The sequence below is a fragment of the Brachyhypopomus gauderio genome, chromosome 1, assembly GCF_052324685.1.
Source record: "Brachyhypopomus gauderio isolate BG-103 chromosome 1, BGAUD_0.2, whole genome shotgun sequence".
NCBI lineage: Eukaryota > Metazoa > Chordata > Actinopteri > Gymnotiformes > Hypopomidae > Brachyhypopomus > Brachyhypopomus gauderio.
The window spans coordinates 3,775,817-3,795,150 of NC_135211.1; the positions used below are offsets into that span (position 1 = coordinate 3,775,817).

Here is a 19,334-nt window from a genome sequence, read left to right on the forward strand (position 1 = left end):
TAATGAGAATTACATGGGGCATGGTATTGACCCTTGTGGGACTCCATATTTTACAACTGGCAGCTCAGAGTATTCATTCCATACAAAGATAAATTGACAATTGTAACAGGGCAGCATGATCACAGAGGCAAGTAAGATTACAAATCCAGACAGGCTGCACCCTGAGGTTTTTGTCACTCTTTGGTCTGGTGGTGACGCACGTGTTTGCTGAGAGTAGGACTTGGGTCCAAGACCATATATGGTTGCTGCCCTCAGCCTTTGGTACAAATTTTGTCAGAAGTGGGATGGTACTTTGATACCAACAGGACTGTTTCCATGGTTAAGAACCCATCCCTACTGTGACAGGATGGTTCAAAATCCATTGAAAAACCCTATTGAGGTGCATGGATGTGGTCCTGGATGTAAGGTGGAGGTGTGGGACAGACTGAAAGTGTGAAGTGCAGGGGAACGATCTGATAGCATCAGTGGAGATCATCACTCTCTGATGGAGAGGGTGATGTGATGGAGACTACCAGTCCAGAAGGTTTAATGGGTGCTCTAAGTTCTCATCATGAGAGCTGGCTCTTTGGCTTTGTGGTCAAGGCACCAGTTTTGTTGCGTTAGATTCATGTGGTCTTTGCCTTTGTCACAACCTTTTACAAGCACTTCAAAATCTTATGCATTTTAGTTTTGATTTTGGATTTAATTTCATATTTTGCAAATATGGATGTTTGTAGCATCTTTGGACAAGCCAGGGAAATGACTCCTTTTTGATTTTGAACCATTACTTATCAACAAATCATTCAAAGAAAAATGGACAGAAATTGATTTTGCTTTCTGAAACAGATTATAACATATGTGTACCTGAAGTGAAGACAAAAAATGTCAGCAAAATTTTCAGTTGCAATAGTTTTTCTTAAAATCTCCAACATGAAAAGCTTGACTGTTCGACTGCTTCTATGACAAAATTCTTGAACTATCCTTTCCAACAGATCCTACAATAGTGATTAAACTGAAATGACAACAAAAACAGTCCAATGCACATTGATAACCAAACTCTACAGATCATCCATTAGTGGAGATTAGCCAAACAAACTCAGCCGCACACTGCAATTCATTGAGATATTTGACTAATGGGGAAGTTCCAAGTGTCCTCCCTTTGGTGATATACATTAGACAGTGGACACTAATGCCTAACATTAGTCCCACACTGTCACACCTGTGTTTGTTTGTTCATGGGATTGTGGTCATATAAGTGTCCATGTGTATAAAAGGCCAGGATAGACAGTATTCAGACATTGAGCTAGAGTGTAGAAGCATCCAGATCATCTCCTCACACTGAAGCAACATGGAGCCCAGAGCCTCTCTCTACATTCTAGCCCTGCTGCTGGGTCTCTACCAGGCTCTCCCTCTCACAGAACATCAGCATGTGGACATCATTTCACACATTATCACCATCAACAATGGTCAGACAAGTTGCTGGTTGTTTTCTTTTTATTTTAACATGCTTCCTCTTAAGATGTATAAACATATTGATAAATACTAAACATTTTACTATGACAATGCTAAAACATTTCATTTGAAGTTCCTGTTATTTGGTTTTTGCAACCCAAATTCCTTTTTTGTCCATGATTGCATGAAGGATCTAGTGAACAGTTGGTGGAGGGAGACATACTTGTGCCAAGTACCAGGAATGCTCTGGTCTGCCGGAGTAACAACTGCTTTTGGCAAAAGTCTTCAACTGGAGTAGTGCAGGTCCCTTATGTCGTGAGCAATGATTTCTGTAAGTAAAACCTCCAGATTCAGGTTCAGGTTTTACATTGATGTTGATGTTATTTCTTAATGTTTTTGCTTGGTTCTTTTTCAGCTTCTTCTGACCTGAATGTAATTACCAGTGCCATGGCATCCTTCCACAGCAAAACCTGCATTCGCTTTGTTCGCAGAACATTTGAACCTGATTACATCAGCATTCAGAACCTAAATGGGTGAGAGCAGGAAACTATTTGAATTATTTTACTTCTGTTATTCCTGTTTTGTACACATTGCCAATTGCTTGATGTCTGTGACCAGGACAGCCTTCTCCCTGTCTTTCAGGTGCTACTCTTCTATTGGCAGAACAGGTGGTTCTCAGGTGATCTCTCTCAGCAAAGACGGATGTGTGTACCATGGTATCGTTGAGCATGAGTTGAACCACGCGCTCGGTTTCTACCATGAGCATACCAGGAGCGACCGTGACAAGTATGTCAGGATCAACTGGCAAAACATTGACCCATCAATGCAGTCCAATTTTAACAAGGAGAACACCAACAACCTCAACACACCATATGACTACACCTCCGTGATGCACTATGGAAGAACTGCTTTCTCTGTTAACGGCCAGTACACCATCACTCCTATTCCTGATGCTTCAGTGGTGATAGGGCAGAGAGAGGAACTCTCCACCATTGATGTCAAGAGGATCAAAATTCTGTATAATTGCTAAAATTGACATCATATGATGTAAAATTTCTAAACAATACTTCCTCTGTTGCTCGATCTAGTGTGTAATCAAAAATGTAACAATGCAATTGTCATGCATCATGTGACTGTACAATATGTACTAATGTCATATAATAAAAGACTTCAAAGCAAATTAATCATGTTCAATGGTATGTATTCAGAATGGTCTGAGCAGCAGTGCTGGGGGTCACAGCATGGCATTATACGTGGATGAATCGCATTTTGCTCTGAGAGCTTTAATTATGAGTATGTGTGTAATATTTTTGTCAAATGTGATTTTCACCCCAATCGAAATTTGTCCTCTGCATTTATCCATCTGTGCAGTTAGAACACACACACACATAAGGGATTACTAGGAGGCTTTGTTGCACACGTGCCCAGAGTGGTGGGCAGCCCTAGCTCGCCGCCCGGGGGGCAGTTGGGGTTACGTGCCTTGTTCAAGGGCAACATCTCAGTTTTCTTGAACACACTATGACTTGGGCCTCCAGGCTCTGTATTTTACATACAAAAGGCTAAATGAGAGCTGTGTAAATAAGTCTTAAGCCTAGATTGAATAATTGGGCTTGTAACTGAGCCTCAAATTGATGCTGTAAGGCTGTTTGATAAGTAAGAGTCTTCATAGGACAAAGATTTACAAATAGCTGTAATTGTAATAATTATACGGACTAATGAAAACCCTCCATGTGGAGAGTGCAGTCGACCACGTGGGTTATGATGTGAAATGAGGACACTGTGAGATCAGACCATGCTTTTTGCATCATTGGGTTCATGCAGTAGAACCTCTGTTTCATTGGAATTTAGAAGAAAACAGTGAGTTGCTGTCCATTGTTTATGTCCTTTATTCAGTCATTGTTGTTAATATTACAGGCATAATCAGGATTTGAAGATATATACAACTGAGTATCATTGACGTAACAATGGAAACACATATCATGTTTGCAAATAAATGTGCCTGACAGTAGTCTAATGAGAATTACATGGGGCATGGTATTGACCCTTGTGGGACACCATATTTTACAACTGGCAGCTCAGAGTATTCATTCCATACAAAGATAAATTGACAATTGTAACAGGGCAGCATGATCACACAGGCAAGTAAGATTACAAATACAGACAGGCTGCACCCTGAGGTTTTTGTCACTCTTTGGTCTGGTGGTGATGCACGTGTTTGCTGAGAGTAGGACCTGGGTCCAAGACAATCTATGGTTGCTGCCGTCAGCCTTTGGTACAAAGTTCGTCAGAAGTGGGATGGTACTTTGATACCAACGGGACTGTTTCCATGGTTAAGAACCCATCCCTACTGTGACAGGATGGTTCAAAACCCATTAAAAAAACCCTATTGAGGTGCATGGATGTGGTCCTGGATGTAAGGTGGAGGTGTGGGACAGACGGAAAGTGTAAAGTGCAGGGGAATGTTCTGGTAGCATCAGTGGAGATCATCACTCTCTGATGGAGAGGGTGATGTGATGGAGACTGCCACTCCAGAAGGTTTAATGGGTGCTCTAAATTCTCATCATGAGAGCTGGCTCTTTGGCCTTCTGCTCAAGGCACCAGTTTGTTGCATGAGATTCATGTGGTCTCTGTCTTTATCACAAACTTTTACAAGCGCTTCAAAATCTTATGCATGCAGCCAATGAGGATGGTGGTAAGTTGTTCCTGACATGCAGTCAAGTAAGCACTCACAGACAGAGAAAGAAAACCGGACTGAGGAATTAAATTTACCTATTTTTATTTCTCTGTCTGTGAGTCCTTACTTGACTGCGTGTCGGGAACACCTTACCACCATCCTCATTGGCGTTAGAGAGAAATCGCCACTACAAAGTCTGAAAACTTTCTAACCCGACGGTAAGAAGGATTGCTCTGAAATATCTTGGATTACTTCACCCTGCTTCGGATACGTTGGATGTTTTCCTGTGGATGTGCAAAAAAGGTTGAAATGGAAGCATAAATTAGGAAGGAAAGCAAGCAAGCAGGGTGTGTGAAAACCGATACTCGAAGGACTTTAAAAGTTGAAAGACTGTAGTGATTGTGGACTGCGTTTAAATCACAATGTCGGAATGCGAGATGGTACAAGACCCGGCTGAGTTAGTAAAGATCAAGATTGCCTCCCGCCGTGGCAAGTTAAGTGTCTGCACGAAACAAATCAATGAAATTCGGACTTTGTTGGTTCAAAACGGAGAAATGGAACAAGTTGAAGGAAAGGTGACGGCACTGTTGCTAAGTATTCAGTCGTTTAAAACATCACACGGCAAAGTGCAATCATTAATGTTGGAGGATGAAACCGAAAGTGCCACGGACTGGTTCAATGGAAAATTGCAGGACATTGAGGATTTCCTTGAAAAAGTGAACATTTGGAGAATGGAACAAAACAAACTGCAGTCAACCATACAGCCACAGGACAGCGTTTCTAACGTTTCCAGGACTTCTAGGTCTTCGAGGGCCTCGTCTGCAGTGAAGATGGCACTGGCTGAGAAGGCTGCTCTGGAGGCACGGAGTAAAGCACTGCCAGCACTTCAGGCGCTGCAAATGGAGGAGGCAGAGCTCAAGATAAAGCGTGAGATGGAGGAAATGTCACTGAGATTAAAGCGCGACATGGAAGAAATGGCATTAAAATCCAAACGCGAGAATCTGGAACTACAAGCTCAATTAGACGAGGCAAATGCCAAACTCAAAGCATTGAGCGACGCTGAAGAGCAAGGTAACGCTATGAATGAGTATTATGACTCCCGTATGGAGGAGTCGAGTAAGCCTGTCCTCTCTCGCCTCGACTTTGCACCTGTGGCGGCTGTTCTTAAAACACCACTTCAGCGAGCAGTGCGACATCTAAAAAGCAGCTCCAGGGGTATCGCGCCGTCCACCACAAACCAGCAGCAATGATGTGGCGGAATCAACATCACTCCAGCCACCGACACAGAGCTGAACAGGCAGAGAGACCTTACAGAAATAATGGTGAGACAGCTAAATCTTTCCATTTTACCAAAAAGAGAAGTGCCTACTTTTAGTGGTAATCCCTTGTCATTCCAGCCATTTATGCTTGCCTTTGAGCATTCTATTGAAAAAAATACTGATGATTATAAAGACAGATTGTACTTTTTAGAGCAGTTCACTGATGGCCCAGCAAAGAATATCGTCAAAAGTTGCATGCATATGGATGCCCTCCATGGTTATGCCAAGGCAAAAGAGCTCTTGAAAACTCATTTTGGAAATGAAACGAAAATTGCAAATGCATACTTAGACAAGGCTTTTAATTGGGCAACACTGAAAGTTGATGATGGAAAGGCTCTCCTTGAATATGCACTATATTTAAGAGAATGTCTTACTGCCATGCAAAATCTGGACCATTTGGATGAACTGAATGTAACATCTAATCTTAAACTGCTCATCTCCAAATTACCCTACAAACTCTGTGAACGCTGGCGAACCACAGTGTATGAAAAATCCCAACAAAACAACACACGGATTAAGTTCGTTCATCTTGTGGAGTTCATAGAATGCCAGTCTACCATCTTACTCCATCCAGTGTTTGGTGACATCAGAGATAACCCAATCAGCAAGCCCATCTCTAGAGCCAAGCCTAGTGCAAAGTCTCAAAAGAGTGGAAGCAGCTTCATGACCTCTGTCACCTTGTCTAACCCTCAGTTAACAGCACAGACAGCTAAGACGCAGCAAACCAACAAGCACGTTCCAGCGTCAATGACATGCAGTTGCTGTTCAGATAGGCACGACATCACTGACTGTGAAAATTTCAAATCACAGGCACATGAAGAGAAAGTAGAATATCTGAAGAGAAATGGCTACTGTTTTGGGTGTCTAAAAAAGGACATCTTAGCAGGAACTGCCTCAATAGGGCCATTTGTGAGCTGTGCAAGCGTAAACATCATACCTTACTGAACATTACCTGTGAGTATACTGTCAAAACTCAGGCGCCTGTTAATAGCGCACTCATCTCAGCTAGTCATGTTACAGGGGCCAGTCACTGTGCATTGGCCATTGTGCCAGTCATCATTGAGTCACCCAAAAGCTCCAGATCCATAATGACCTACGCATTCCTTGACCCGGGCAGCTCAGCAACTTTCTGCTCTGACAAGCTCATGCATCAGCTTAACGTCAGCGGACGCAGGACTGAGGTGGCCCTGAAAACGATGGGACAGGAGCAAATGGTGAGATGCTATGAGCTCAAAGGTCTTAAAGGTGGCAACATTGATGGCAGTGTGTTCCTTCAGTTACCCATTGTATACACACAAGCCAAAATCCCAGTGTCAAAGGACCATTTGGTTACAGCAAACGACATCAAAAGATGGCCGTACCTCAGTGGCATAACCCTGGACAGCATTGATGCTGATATAGAGCTACTGATCGGCATGGACGTACCGAAGGCGATGGAACCATGGGATGTCTTAAATAGCCAAAATGATGGACCATATGCAGTCAGGACATTACTTGGATGGGTGGTCAATGGTCCACTCAATTCCTGCTCTGCTATGGAAAGAGGTGACAAGGGACCCGCAACAGTTAACCGAATCACATTGGAGAACATAAGAGAGACGCTTATTAGACAATACAACCATGATTTCCCTGAAAAGGAATGTGAAGAGGAAACCGAGATGTCCGTTGAGGATAAAAAATTCATGGATGTGACGACAAGGTCAGTCGTGCTTAGAAATGGTCGCTATCATTTATCTTTACCTTTTCGCAATGAAGCTGTAAATATGCCAGACAACCAGCAGATGGCAGTACAACGTACAGTGGGTCTAGCTAGAAAATTTAAGAAAGATTCTGCTTTCGCTAGTGAGTACACCACATTTATGGAAGATGTGCTCAGCAAGGGCTATGCAGAAAAGGTGCCTACGTGCCAGCTGCAAAGGAATGATGGAATGGTCTGGTATATACCTCATCACGCAGTCTACCACAAGCAGAATGGCAAGTTGAGAGTTGTATTCGACTGCTCTGCATCTTATAAAGGCAAATCACTGAACACAGAACTTCTCCAGGGTGCGGACCTGGCGAATCCACTGCTGGGTGTTCTTCTGAGATTTAGAGAAGAAAGGATTGCTGTAATGGCCGACATCGAGGCAATGTACTATCAAGTACGTGTTCATGAACATCACCGTGACTTCCTCCGATTCCTCTGGTGGCCACAGGGGGATACAAGCAAGCCATTGGAAGCGTACAGGATGAAGGTTCATCTTTTCGGTACTGTGTCATCTCCAAGCATCGCCAATTATGCCCTGAAAAAAAACAGCAGTTGACAACTCAGAGCAGTTTAGTGCAACAACTCTTGACACCATCAAACAGTTTTTATGTAGATGATTGCCTTCGATCTGTGGCATCTGTGACGGAGGCTATCCAGCTTACGCACAACCTTAGGGAAGCATGCGCCCAAGGAGGATTTACCCTAAACAAGTGGGTAAGTAACAGCTGTGAGGTCCTTGCTACAATACCTGAAAGTCACAGAGCCACGCTTGTGAAACAACTTGACCTGGACAGAGAAAAACCACCCCTTGAGAGGGCCTTGGGAATCCAGTGGAATATCCAGAAAGACATACTCACCTTCAAGGTTGCCGACAAGAGCACATCACTCACTAGGCAAGCCATCCTTTCAGTCGTGAGTTCCATCTATGACCCATTGGGTTTCCTATGCCCTTTCATTCTCAAGGCCAAGCAATTCCTGCAAAAACTGTGCATTGATAATCGTGGATGGGATGAACACATTCCAAAAGAACTCTACAAGCCATGGCAAAGATGGATGACAGAACTGAAACAGCTGGACAGATTTGAAGTGGACAGGTGCATAAAACCTGAGGGTTTCGGCCCGGTGAAGACTGTTCGGCTGCATCATTTCTGTGATGCCAGTGAATCCGGTTATGGAACGGTGACCTACCTTAGTCTTAAGAACAGCAGTGGAGACATTCACATTGTCTTTATAATGGCGAAATCAAGAGTAGCACCTCTGAAGCAGATGACTATTCCCAGGTTGGAGCTTGCTGCTGCCACACTGGCTGTGAAAGTCGACAAAATGCTCCAGAAAGAGCTACACATAGATCTTCAGAATTCCACTTTCTGGACAGACAGCACAACTGTGCTGAAATACATTCACAACGAAACCAAAAGGTTCCGCACCTATGTTGCTAACCGCATTGCAATAATCTACAGCCTCTCGCAAGCACACCAGTGGAGGTATGTCTGCTCGAAGGACAATCCGGCAGATGATGCCTCACGTGGACTCTATATTGAACCACTCTTGGCGTCCAACAGATGGCTCCACGGTCCTCCCTTGCTTTCAAGAGGGGAATCAGATTGGCCTGATATGCCAGAAGATCTGAGCTACATACCCAGCTGTGATGTAGAGGTAAAACATGCCATTACTGTGAATTGTGTGAAGATGGAGATTAATGCAACTTCATCCCTGATTCAGTACTTCTCCTCTTGGAGGAAACTACTTAGAGCTGTTGCCTGGTTGCTGAAGCTCAAACGCATCCTTCTGCATCGAAGTCGAAAGGACAGAGACAAAGTGACATCCACATGCCAAGGTGAGCAAGAGCAAAAATGCTTAACTGTGGATGATTTGGATGAAGCAGAAAAGGCAATCATTTGTTATGAACAGCACTGCCACCTGGATGCAGAATTGAAATTGATGAAAATGAACAAACCAGTGAAATCTGATAGCCTTGTATTCAGACTGGATCCATTCATTGACAATGGCATCATGAGGGTTGGAGGACGGATAGGTAAAGCACCGATATCCGTAAACACAAAGAATCCAATCATACTCCCCAAGTCATCACATATATCCAAGTTGATCCTTAGGGATATTCATCAGCAAAATGGACATTCAGGAAGAAATCACATGCTATCAAAACTTAGACAAAAATTCTGGCTCCCTTCGGCTAACTCTTGTGCTAGACACATTGTTAGATCTTGTGTGTTTTGCAGACGGATGCAGGCCAGACCTGGAATGCAGAAAATGGTGGAATTGCCACAGGATCGGATTACTCCCAACTTGCCACCATTTTCCCATGTGGGTATTGACTTCTTTGGTCCGGTGGAGGCCAAGAGTGGTCGCTCACGGGTAAAGCGCTGGGGAGTATTCTTCACCTGTCTGGTAAGCCGGGCAATCCATCTAGAAGTAGCATGGAGTCTGGATACCAGTGCTTGCATGAATGCAGTCCGGCGGTTCCTGTGTCGGAGAGGTCAGGTGCTTACCATCAGAACAGACTGTGGCACCAACTTCACCTCCGCACAGAAGGAACTGGAAATGGCACGGAATCAGCTGGATAAAGAAAAGATTCAGGAATTCCTGCTAAAAAACCATGTCAAGTGGCTGTTCCAATCCACCATATGCAGCTCATTTCGGAGGAGCATGGGAAAGACTTATCCGCCTGGTTAAGAAGACACTTCTCTCGATTGTACGATAACAAACACTGGACGACGAAATGCTGCAAACAGCCTTTTGTGAGACTGAATGCATTCTCAATGACCGACCGCTTACTACAACCTCTAGTGACCCAAATGATCTCACACCCTTGACACCAAACCACCTACTGCAGTTGAAGAGTGAACCGTTGCCACCTCCTGGTCTCTTTAGTAAAAATGATGTGTACAGCAGGAAATGGTGGAAATATGTCCAATACCTGGCAGATCAGTTCTGGTAAAGGTGGACTATGGAATACCTTCCACTACTGCAAGAACGACAGAAGTGGCTCCACACTGAAATGAATTTCAAAATCAATGACATTGTGGTGCTGGTAGACCCAGCAGCACCTAGGAATTCTTGGCCCCTGGGTAGGGTGGTTAAGACCCTGCCTGGCGCCAAAGGTCTTGTGCGAAGCGTATTGGTGCAAACAAAGACCAACGTGCTGCAGAGACCCATCAGTAAGCTTTGCTTTCTTCTCGAAGGTGATGAAGCACCTTCAGAGAGGCTCTGATTGCACACTTGCAGTACTGACAAATCTAAATATTCCTGTGCGTGCTCTCACACCAGCCCATACACTTACACCTACGGACTTTCACAGGTGGCGCTACATGTACATTGGACTTGGACTTGATCAGTTACCTTTTTTAACTTTACTGAAATAAAAAACAAAAAAGGGGGGGGGGGACCCGAATGGAAACAAAATGTAAGACTAGCATTTCATTTGGTGTTTCTTGGTTTTTTATGGTTACCTTTGTGTATGGGCTAATGTATTGTGTATTAGGTTTTGGAACACCTGTATTGTATAGCCTTTATTGAGTACGTATGGCTCCCTTTCATTATGGTTTAGAATTGTCCTGCAGTAACAGTGACAATTAGGGGCCAGTGTGTTGGAGCCATATTTGTGAATTGTACATCATGTTGATGGTAACTTATAATACACATAAATTAGTGGTATACTTACCTGACATGTTTGCATTTTTATACATATCTGTCTGTCTATGCCTATCCTATTTTTATTTCTCTGTCTGTGAGTGCTTACTTGACTGCGTGTCGGGAACAACTTACCACCATCCTCATTGGCGTTAGACAGAAATCGCCACTACATATGCATTTTATACTTTTGCCAATTAATTTAATTTAATTTAATTTCATATTTTGCAAATATGGATGTTTGTAGCATCCTTGGACAAGCCAGGGAAATGCCTACTTTTTATTTTGAACCATTACTTATCAACAAATCATTCTAAGAAAAAATGGACAGAAATTGATTTTGCTTTTTGAAACAGATTATAACTAGTGGTGGGACTTTAACGCGGTATTTTCGATTAATTAATTACAGGAAAGTTAACGCACTAAAAAAATTTACGCATTTTAACGCATTTAACGCACGAGACACTTTTGCACCATGGAATGTTTCTCAGTACGCGAGTTCCGGGCATACAGATTATGGACACACAATAAGATCATGATGGAGATGACTGAAGAGGCTACGCCTGTGGATGGGAAATTAAAAAATATGAAACTTCCAGATGGAAGTACAAACAAAAATAGTGTTATTTACACTTTATGTAGGAAGGAGTTCGCTTATCACAGGAGCACTTCCACCCTTCATTACCACCTCAACGCAAAACATGTTGCGGCTAAAGCTGGGCATACACTGTGCGATATTTTAAATTGTGTACTCAGCTCCAGCTCAAACTGTACGACTAAATCGCAGGGAGAGTCGGCTCGTGGAGCTGCTTCAACAGTGCGATACTCTCACGAGGAGCGATTTGAATTTCAAACATGTTTGATGTTCTTGCGACGCTGCGATTTCTGATTGGGAGTTGGTCGTGAGGTGTGAATCGCTCCTCGTTTACCTGTGTGAACTATATGATGCACGACACGCGATTGAGCCGAAACGAGTGAAAAATTGGCTGAAAATGGGCCAAAAATCGCACAGTGTACGCCCAGCTTAACGCGCAGGTCAGTAATGATAACTTAGCTGCTAAATGTATTCCTAGTACGATAGGGTGACCAAACGTCCGTAATTCACATCCTGTCCCGGGCGTCCCGGGTTTTTTTTTAAAGTGAGGAAATGTCCTGGTTTTTAAAGTACCTTCATTGGACCATTAAGTCTGGATTAAACTTTCGCGAGTGGCCGTAGCGCGCAACTCCGCACGCGTTTATACATGACGCGTCACATTATTTGTGTTGTCCGCTCCCTGTGGTCGAAGATAAATGCTTACAAGAAGCGCTGCGAATTGCGTCAACTGATGCAAGTTACGAACTACCGTCCAGGGGTGAGTTTCCCAAAACGTTCTTAGCGCCAAGTACTTCTTAACCTCGTACGTAAGAACGAGGTTACGAAGTACTTAGCGCTAAGAACGTTTTGGGAAACTCACCCCAGAAAGACAATGTCGAAGAAAATCCAGCAGCTGTATGATGAGGAAAGAGTTAAAACAGGTTATTGTGAAGAGTGCCACAAATGTGGCTCTGACTGGGGATCACTGGACCTCTGTTAGCAACAAGAATGATCTTGGTGTGACAGCTCATATTATAGATGATGAATCTATAGATGATGAAGATCCAGTCATTTGCTTTGAGCATGCAGAAGACCACTTATAGGCACTATGAAAATGCCTGTGGCAGAGGCCTGGGAAATTAAAGAAAAATATACCATCTAAAATGGTATTAAAAAACATCTTCTGATTTATTCAATTCTTCCAATATCCTGAGCAAAACATTTTTGGTCAGAATTTCCAATGTTCTGAACTGTTTTCTGCACACTACACATATATTGGTCTGTGTAGTAGACTGGTGGAAAAATAAACAAGATGTTGAAGTTTATGATTATGTTCATTGATTCATTCATCATTCAAACTTAAATTAATATTTCTCATGTTAAATACTGAATACTAAATGCAATTAATTTCGATTAATTAATTACAAAGCTTCCAATTAATTCGATTAATTTTTTAAATCGCGTCCCACCCCTAATTATAACATTATATATGTACCTGAAGTGAAGACAAAAAATGTCAGCAAATTTTTAAGTTGCAATAGTTTTTCTTAAAATCTCCAACATGAAAAGCTTGACTGCTTCTATGACACAATTCTTGAACTATCCTTTCCAACAGATCCTACAATAGTGATTAAACTGAAATGACAACAAAAACAGTCTAATGCACAGTGATAACCAAACTCTACAGATCATCCATTAGTGGAGATTAGCCAAACAAACTCAGCCGCACACTGCAATTCATTGAGATATTTGACAAATGGGGAAGTTCCAAGTGTCCTCCCTTTGGTGATATACATTAGACAGTGGACACTAATGCCTAACATTAGTCCCACACTGTCACACCTGTGTTTGTTTGTTCATGGGATTGTGGTCATATAAGTGTCCATGTGTATAAAAGGCCAGGATGGACAGTATTCAGACATTGAGCTAGAGTGTAGAAGCATCCAGATCATCTCCTCACACTGAAGCAACATGGAGCCCAGAGCCTCTCTCTACATTCTAGCCCTGCTGCTGGGTCTCTACCAGGCTCTCCCTCTCACAGAACCTCAGCATGTGGACATCATTTCACGCATTATCACCATCAACAATGGTCAGACAAGTTGCTGGTTGTTTTCTTTTTATTTTAACATGCTTTCTCTTAAGATGTATAAACACATTTGATAAATACTAAACATTTTACTATGGCAATGCTAAAACATTTCATTTGAAGTTCCTGTTATTTGGTTTTTGCAACCCAAATCCCTTTTTTGTCCATGATTGCATGAAGGATCTAGTGAACAGTTGGTGGAGGGAGACATACTTGTGCCAAGTACCAGGAATGCTCTGGTCTGCCGGAGTAACAACTGCTTTTGGCAAAAGTCTTCAACTGGAGTAGTGCAGGTCCCTTATGTCGTGAGCAATGATTTCTGTAAGTAAAACCTCCAGATTCAGGTTCAGGTTTTACATTGATGTTGATGTTATTTCTTAATGTTTTTGCTTGGTTCTTTTTCAGCTTCTTCTGACCTGAATGTAATTACCAGTGCCATGGCATCCTTCCACAGCAAAACCTGCATTCGCTTTGTTCGCAGAACGTTTGAACCTGATTACATCAGCATTCAGAATCTAAATGGGTGAGAGCAGGAAACTATTTGAATTATTTTACTTCTGTTATTCCTGTTTTGTACACATTGCCAATTGCTTGATGTCTGTGATCAGGACAGCCTTCTCCCTGTCTTTCAGGTGCTACTCTTCTATTGGCAGAACAGGTGGTTCTCAGGTGATCTCTCTCAGCAAAGACGGATGTGTGTACCATGGTATCGTTGAGCATGAGTTGAACCACGCGCTCGGTTTCTACCATGAGCATACCAGGAGCGACCGTGACAAGTATGTCAGGATCAACTGGCAAAACATTGACCCATCAATGCAGTCCAATTTTAACAAGGAGAACACCAACAACCTCAACACACCATATGACTACACCTCCGTGATGCACTATGGAAGAACTGCTTTCTCTGTTAACGGCCAGTACACCATCACTCCTATTCCTGATGCTTCAGTGGTGATTGGACAGAGAGAGGAACTCTCCACCATTGATGTCAAGAGGATCAAAATTCTGTATAATTGCTAAAATTGACATCATATGATGTAAAATTTCTAAACAATACTTCCTCTGTTGCTCGACGTAGTGTGTAATAAAAAATGTAACAATGCAATTGTCATGCATCATGTGACTGTACAATATGTACTAATGTCATATAATAAAAGACTTCAAAGCAAATTAATCATGTTCAATGGTATGTATTCAGAATGGTCTGAGCAGCAGTGCTGGGGGGCACAGCATGGCATTATACGTGGATGAATCGCATTTTGCTCTGAGAGCTTTAATTATGAGTATGTGTGCCATATTTTTGTCAAATGTGATTTTCACCCCAATCGAAATTTGTCCTCTGCATTTTCCCATCTGTGCACTTAGAACACACACACACAAGGGATTACTAGTAGGCTTTGTTGCACACGTGCCCAGAGTGGTGGGCAGCCCTAGCCCGCCGCCCAGGGAGCAGTTGGGGTTACGTGCCTTGCTCAAGGGCAACATCTCAGTTTTCTTGAACACACTACGACTTGGGCCTCCAGGCTCTGTATTTTACTCATAAAAGGCTAAATAAGAGCAGTGTAAATAAGTCTTAAACCTAGATTGAAAAATTGGGCTTGTAACTGAGCCTCAAATTGATGCTGTAAGGTTGTTTGATGAGTAAGAGTCTTCATAGGACAAAGATTTACAAATAGCTGTAATTGTAATAATTATATGGTCTAATGAAAACCCTCCATGTGGAGAGTACAGTCGACCACGTGGGTTATGATGTGAAATGAGGACACTGTGAGACCAAACCATGCTTTTTGCATCATTGGGTTCATGCAGTAGAACCTCTGTTTCATTGGAATTTAGAAGAAAACAGTGAGTTGCTGTCCATTGTTTATGTCCTTTATTCACTCATTGTTGTTAATATTACAGGCATAATCAGGATTTGAAGATATATACAACTGAGTATCATTGACGTAACAATGTGTCAGGAATGCCACCTGATCTTTCTTAATCAACCTCACCTGCCCCTCATTACCACGCCCCCTTCAGCCTTACTTAAGCACTTCACCAGCACATCTCAGTTGCGAAGTATTGCCGACTCATGCCGCGTACCAAGCCTTTCTATATCCTGCCTGCTTTCCTGTGTCCTGACCCTCGCTTACGTCCCCGACCTTGTCTCCTGCCTAATCCCTCTGTACCTCCTGACTTCTGCTCCCCCGGTATGCAAGGTTTCCACTTCCTTCTAGTTCAGAGTAATATATATATTTTTTATCTTTACCAACGTATTAGAAACGCAGCTTCTTCCACCACCGCACTAGAACCGGAAAAAGGATGAGAAAAAGCGCGGAAACAGCTCACCTGCTCCACATCTCTAAGCTGATTGGCTAACCACACCTCGTGATCAGATTGATGTATAATTATAAATAAACTCTGCCGACGTGAATAAATGAAATAGAATTATTTATACAAATTATTATATATGAATTCTTATTATATAATGTATATAAATCTATTGATCTGTTTAATTATTTGTCTCTTTTCCCACCTGGGTTACAAGTGCGACATCTAAAAAGCAGCTCCAGGGGTATCGCGCCATCCACCACAAACCAGCAGCAACGATGTGGCGGAATCAACACCACTCCAGCCACCGACACAGAGCTGAACAGGCAGAGAGACCTTACAGAAATAATGGTGAGACAGCTAAATCTTTCCATTTTACTAAAAAGAGAAGTGCCTACTTTTAGTGGTAATCCCTTGTCATTCCAGCCATTTATGCTTGCCTTTGAGCATTCTATTGAAAAAAATACTGTTGATTATTAAGACAGATTGTACTTTTTAGAGCAGTTCACTGATGGCCCAGCAAAGAATATCGTCAAAAGTTGCATGCATATGGATGCCCTCCAAGGTTATGCCAAGGCAAAAGAGCTCTTGAAAACTCATTTTGGAAATGAAACGAAAATTGCAAATGCATACTTAGACAAGGCTTTTAATTGGGCAACACTGAAAGTTGATGATGGAAAGGCTCTCCTTGAATATGTACTATATTTAAGAGAATGTCTTACTGCCATGCAAAATCTGGACCATTTGGATGAACTGAATGTAACATCTAATCTTAAACTGCTCATCTCCAAATTACCCTACAAACTCTGTGAACGCTGGCGAACCACAGTGTATGAAAAATCCCAACAAAACAACACACGGATTAAGTTCGTTCATCTTTTGGAGTTCATAGAACGCCAGTCTACCATCTTACTCCATCCAGTGTTTGGTGACATCAGAGATAACCCAATCAGCAAGCCCATCTCTAGAGCCAAGCCTAGTGCAAAGTCTCAAAAGAGTGGAAGCAGCTTCATGACCTCTGTCACCTTGTCTAACCCTCAGTTAACAGCACAGACAGCTAAGACGCAGCAAACCAACAAGTACGTTCCAGCGTCAATGACATGCAGTTGCTGTTCAGATAGGCACGACATCACTGACTGTGAAAATTTCAAATCACAGGCACATGAAGAGAAAGTAGAATATCTGAAGAGAAATGGCTACTGTTTTGGGTGTCTAAAAAAGGACATCTTAGCAGGAACTGCCTCAATAGGGCCATTTGTGAGCTGTGCAAGCATAAACATCATACCTTACTGAACATTACCTGTGAGTATACTGTCAAAACTCAGGCGCCTGTTAATAGCGCACTCATCTCAGCTAGTCATGTTACAGGGGCCAGTCACTGTGCATTGGCCATTGTGCCAGTCATCATTGAGTCACCCAAAAGCTCCAGATCCATAATGACCTACGCATTCCTTGACCCGGGCAGCTCAGCAACTTTCTGCTCTGACAAGCTCATGCACCAGCTTAATGTCAGCGGACGCAGGACTGAGGTGGCCCTGAAAACGATGGGACAGGAGCAAATGGTGAGATGCTATGAGCTCAAAGGTCTTAAAGTTGGCAACATTGATGGCAGTGTGTTCCTTCAGTTACCCATTGTATACACACAAGCCAAAATCCCAGTGTCAAAGGACCATTTGGTTACAGCAAACGACATCAAAAGATGGCCGTACCTCAGTGGCATAACCCTGGACAGCATTGATGCTGATATAGAGCTACTGATCGGCATGGACGTACCGAAGGCGATGGAACCATGGGATGTTTTAAATAGCCAAAGTGATGGACCATATGCAGTCAGGACATTACTTGGATGGGTGGTCAATGGTCCACTCAATTCCTGCTCTGCTATGGAAAGAGGTGACAAGGGACCCGCAACAGTTAACCGAATCACATTGGAGAACATAAGAGAGACGCTTATTAGACAATACAAACATGATTTCCCTGAAAAGGAATGTGAAGAGGAAACCGAGATGTCCGTTGAGGATAAAAAATTCATGGATGTGACGACAAGGTCAGTCGTGCTTAGAAATGGTCGCTATCATTTATCTTTACCTTTTCGCAATGAAGCTGTAAATATGCCAGACAACCAGCAGATGGCAGTACAACGTACAGTGGGTCTAGCTAGAAAATTTAAGAAAGATTCTGCTTTCGCTAGTGAGTACACCACATTTATGGAAGATGTGCTCAGCAAGGGCTATGCAGAAAAGGTGCCTACATGCCAGCTGCAAAGTAATGATGGAATGGTCTGGTATATACCTCATCACGCAGTCTACCACAAGCAGAATGGCAAGTTGAGAGTTGTATTCGACTGCTCTGCATCTTATAAGGGCAAATCACTGAACACAGAACTTCTCCAGGGTGCGGACCTGCTGGGTGTTCTTCTGAGATTTAGAGAAGAAAGGATTGCTGTAATGGCCGACATCGAGGCAATGTACTGTCAAGTACGTGTTCATGAACATCACTGTGACTTCCTCCGATTCCTCTGGTGGCCACAGGGGGATACAAGCAAGCCATTGGAAGCGTACAGGATGAAGGTTCATCTTTTCGGTGCTGTGTCATCTCCAAGCATCGCCAATTATGCCCTGAAAAAAAACAGCAGTTGACAACTCAGAGCAGTTTAGTGCAACAACTCTTGACACCATCAAACATAGTTTTTATGTAGATGACTGCCTTCGATCTGTGGCATCTGTGATGGAGGCTATCCAGCTTACGCACAACCTTAGGGAAGCATGCGCCCAAGGAGGATTTACCCTAAACAAGTGGGTAAGTAACAGCTGTGAGGTCCTTGCTACAATACCTGAAAGTCACAGAGCCACGCTTGTGAAACAACTTGACCTGGACAGAGAAAAACCACCCCTTGAGAGGGCCTTGGGAATCCAGTGGAATATCCAGAAAAACATACTCACCTTCAAGGTTGCCAACAAGAGCACATCACTCACTAGGCAAGCCATCCTTTCAGTCGTGAGTTCCATCTATGACCCATTGGGTTTCCTATGCCCTTTCATTCTCAAGGCCAAGCAATTCCTGCAAAAACTGTGCATTGATAATCGTGGATGGGATGAACACATTCCAAAAGAACTCTACAAGCCATGGCAAAGATGGATGACAGAACTGAAACAGCTGGACAGATTTGAAGTGGACAGGTGCATAAAACCTGAGGGTTTCGGCCCGGTGAAGACTGTTCGGCTGCATCATTTCTGTGATGCCAGTGAATCCGGTTATGGAACGGTGACCTACCTTAGTCTTAAGAACAGCAGTGGAGACATTCACATTGTCTTTATAATGGCGAAATCAAGAGTAGCACCTCTGAAGCAGATGACTATTCCCAGGTTGGAGCTTGCTGCTGCCACACTGGCTGTGAAAGTCGACAAAATGCCCCAGAAAGAGCTACACATAGATCTTCAGAATTCCACTTTCTGGACAGACAGCACAACTGTGCTGAAATACATTCACAACGAAACCAAAAGGTTCCGCACCTATGTTGCTAACAGCATTGCAATAAT

At 43.0% G+C, this 19,334-nt stretch overlaps 2 protein-coding genes across 2 annotated transcripts; both read left to right on the forward strand.

Annotated features, from left to right (window-relative positions):
• Positions 1–1,327: 1,327 nt before the first annotated feature.
• LOC143526256 (hatching enzyme 1.2-like) lies at positions 1,328–2,461 on the forward strand. Its single transcript, XM_077020902.1, has 4 exons — positions 1,328–1,445; positions 1,622–1,762; positions 1,847–1,964; positions 2,074–2,461. The coding sequence occupies exons 1-4, from the start codon at positions 1,328–1,330 to the stop codon at positions 2,459–2,461; spliced, it is 765 nt and encodes a 254-aa protein (XP_076877017.1).
• Positions 2,462–13,263: 10,802 nt separating this feature from the next.
• Positions 13,264–14,502, forward strand: LOC143526267 (hatching enzyme 1.2-like). The gene is made up of 4 exons (XM_077020910.1): positions 13,264–13,485; positions 13,663–13,803; positions 13,888–14,005; positions 14,115–14,502. Exons 1-4 carry the CDS (start codon positions 13,368–13,370, stop codon positions 14,500–14,502), a joined length of 765 nt encoding a protein of 254 aa, XP_076877025.1. The 5' UTR covers positions 13,264–13,367.
• The last annotated feature ends 4,832 nt before the right edge of the window (positions 14,503–19,334 follow it).

What these genes read in the sequence shown, in the direction of transcription:
- LOC143526256 (XM_077020902.1), top strand. Translation starts at nt 1,328, where the DNA reads ATGGAGCCCAGAGCCTCTCTCTACATTCTAGCCCTGCTGCTGGGTCTC. An exon ending in CATTATCACCATCAACAATG is followed by an intron (nt 1,446 to 1,621) that starts GTCAGACAAGTT and finishes GATTGCATGAAG; the next exon opens with GATCTAGTGAACAGTTGGTG. An exon ending in TGTCGTGAGCAATGATTTCT is followed by an intron (nt 1,763 to 1,846) that starts GTAAGTAAAACC and finishes GTTCTTTTTCAG; the next exon opens with CTTCTTCTGACCTGAATGTA.
- LOC143526267 (XM_077020910.1), top strand. Translation starts at nt 13,368, where the DNA reads ATGGAGCCCAGAGCCTCTCTCTACATTCTAGCCCTGCTGCTGGGTCTC. An exon ending in CATTATCACCATCAACAATG is followed by an intron (nt 13,486 to 13,662) that starts GTCAGACAAGTT and finishes GATTGCATGAAG; the next exon opens with GATCTAGTGAACAGTTGGTG. An exon ending in AGCATTCAGAATCTAAATGG is followed by an intron (nt 14,006 to 14,114) that starts GTGAGAGCAGGA and finishes CCTGTCTTTCAG; the next exon opens with GTGCTACTCTTCTATTGGCA.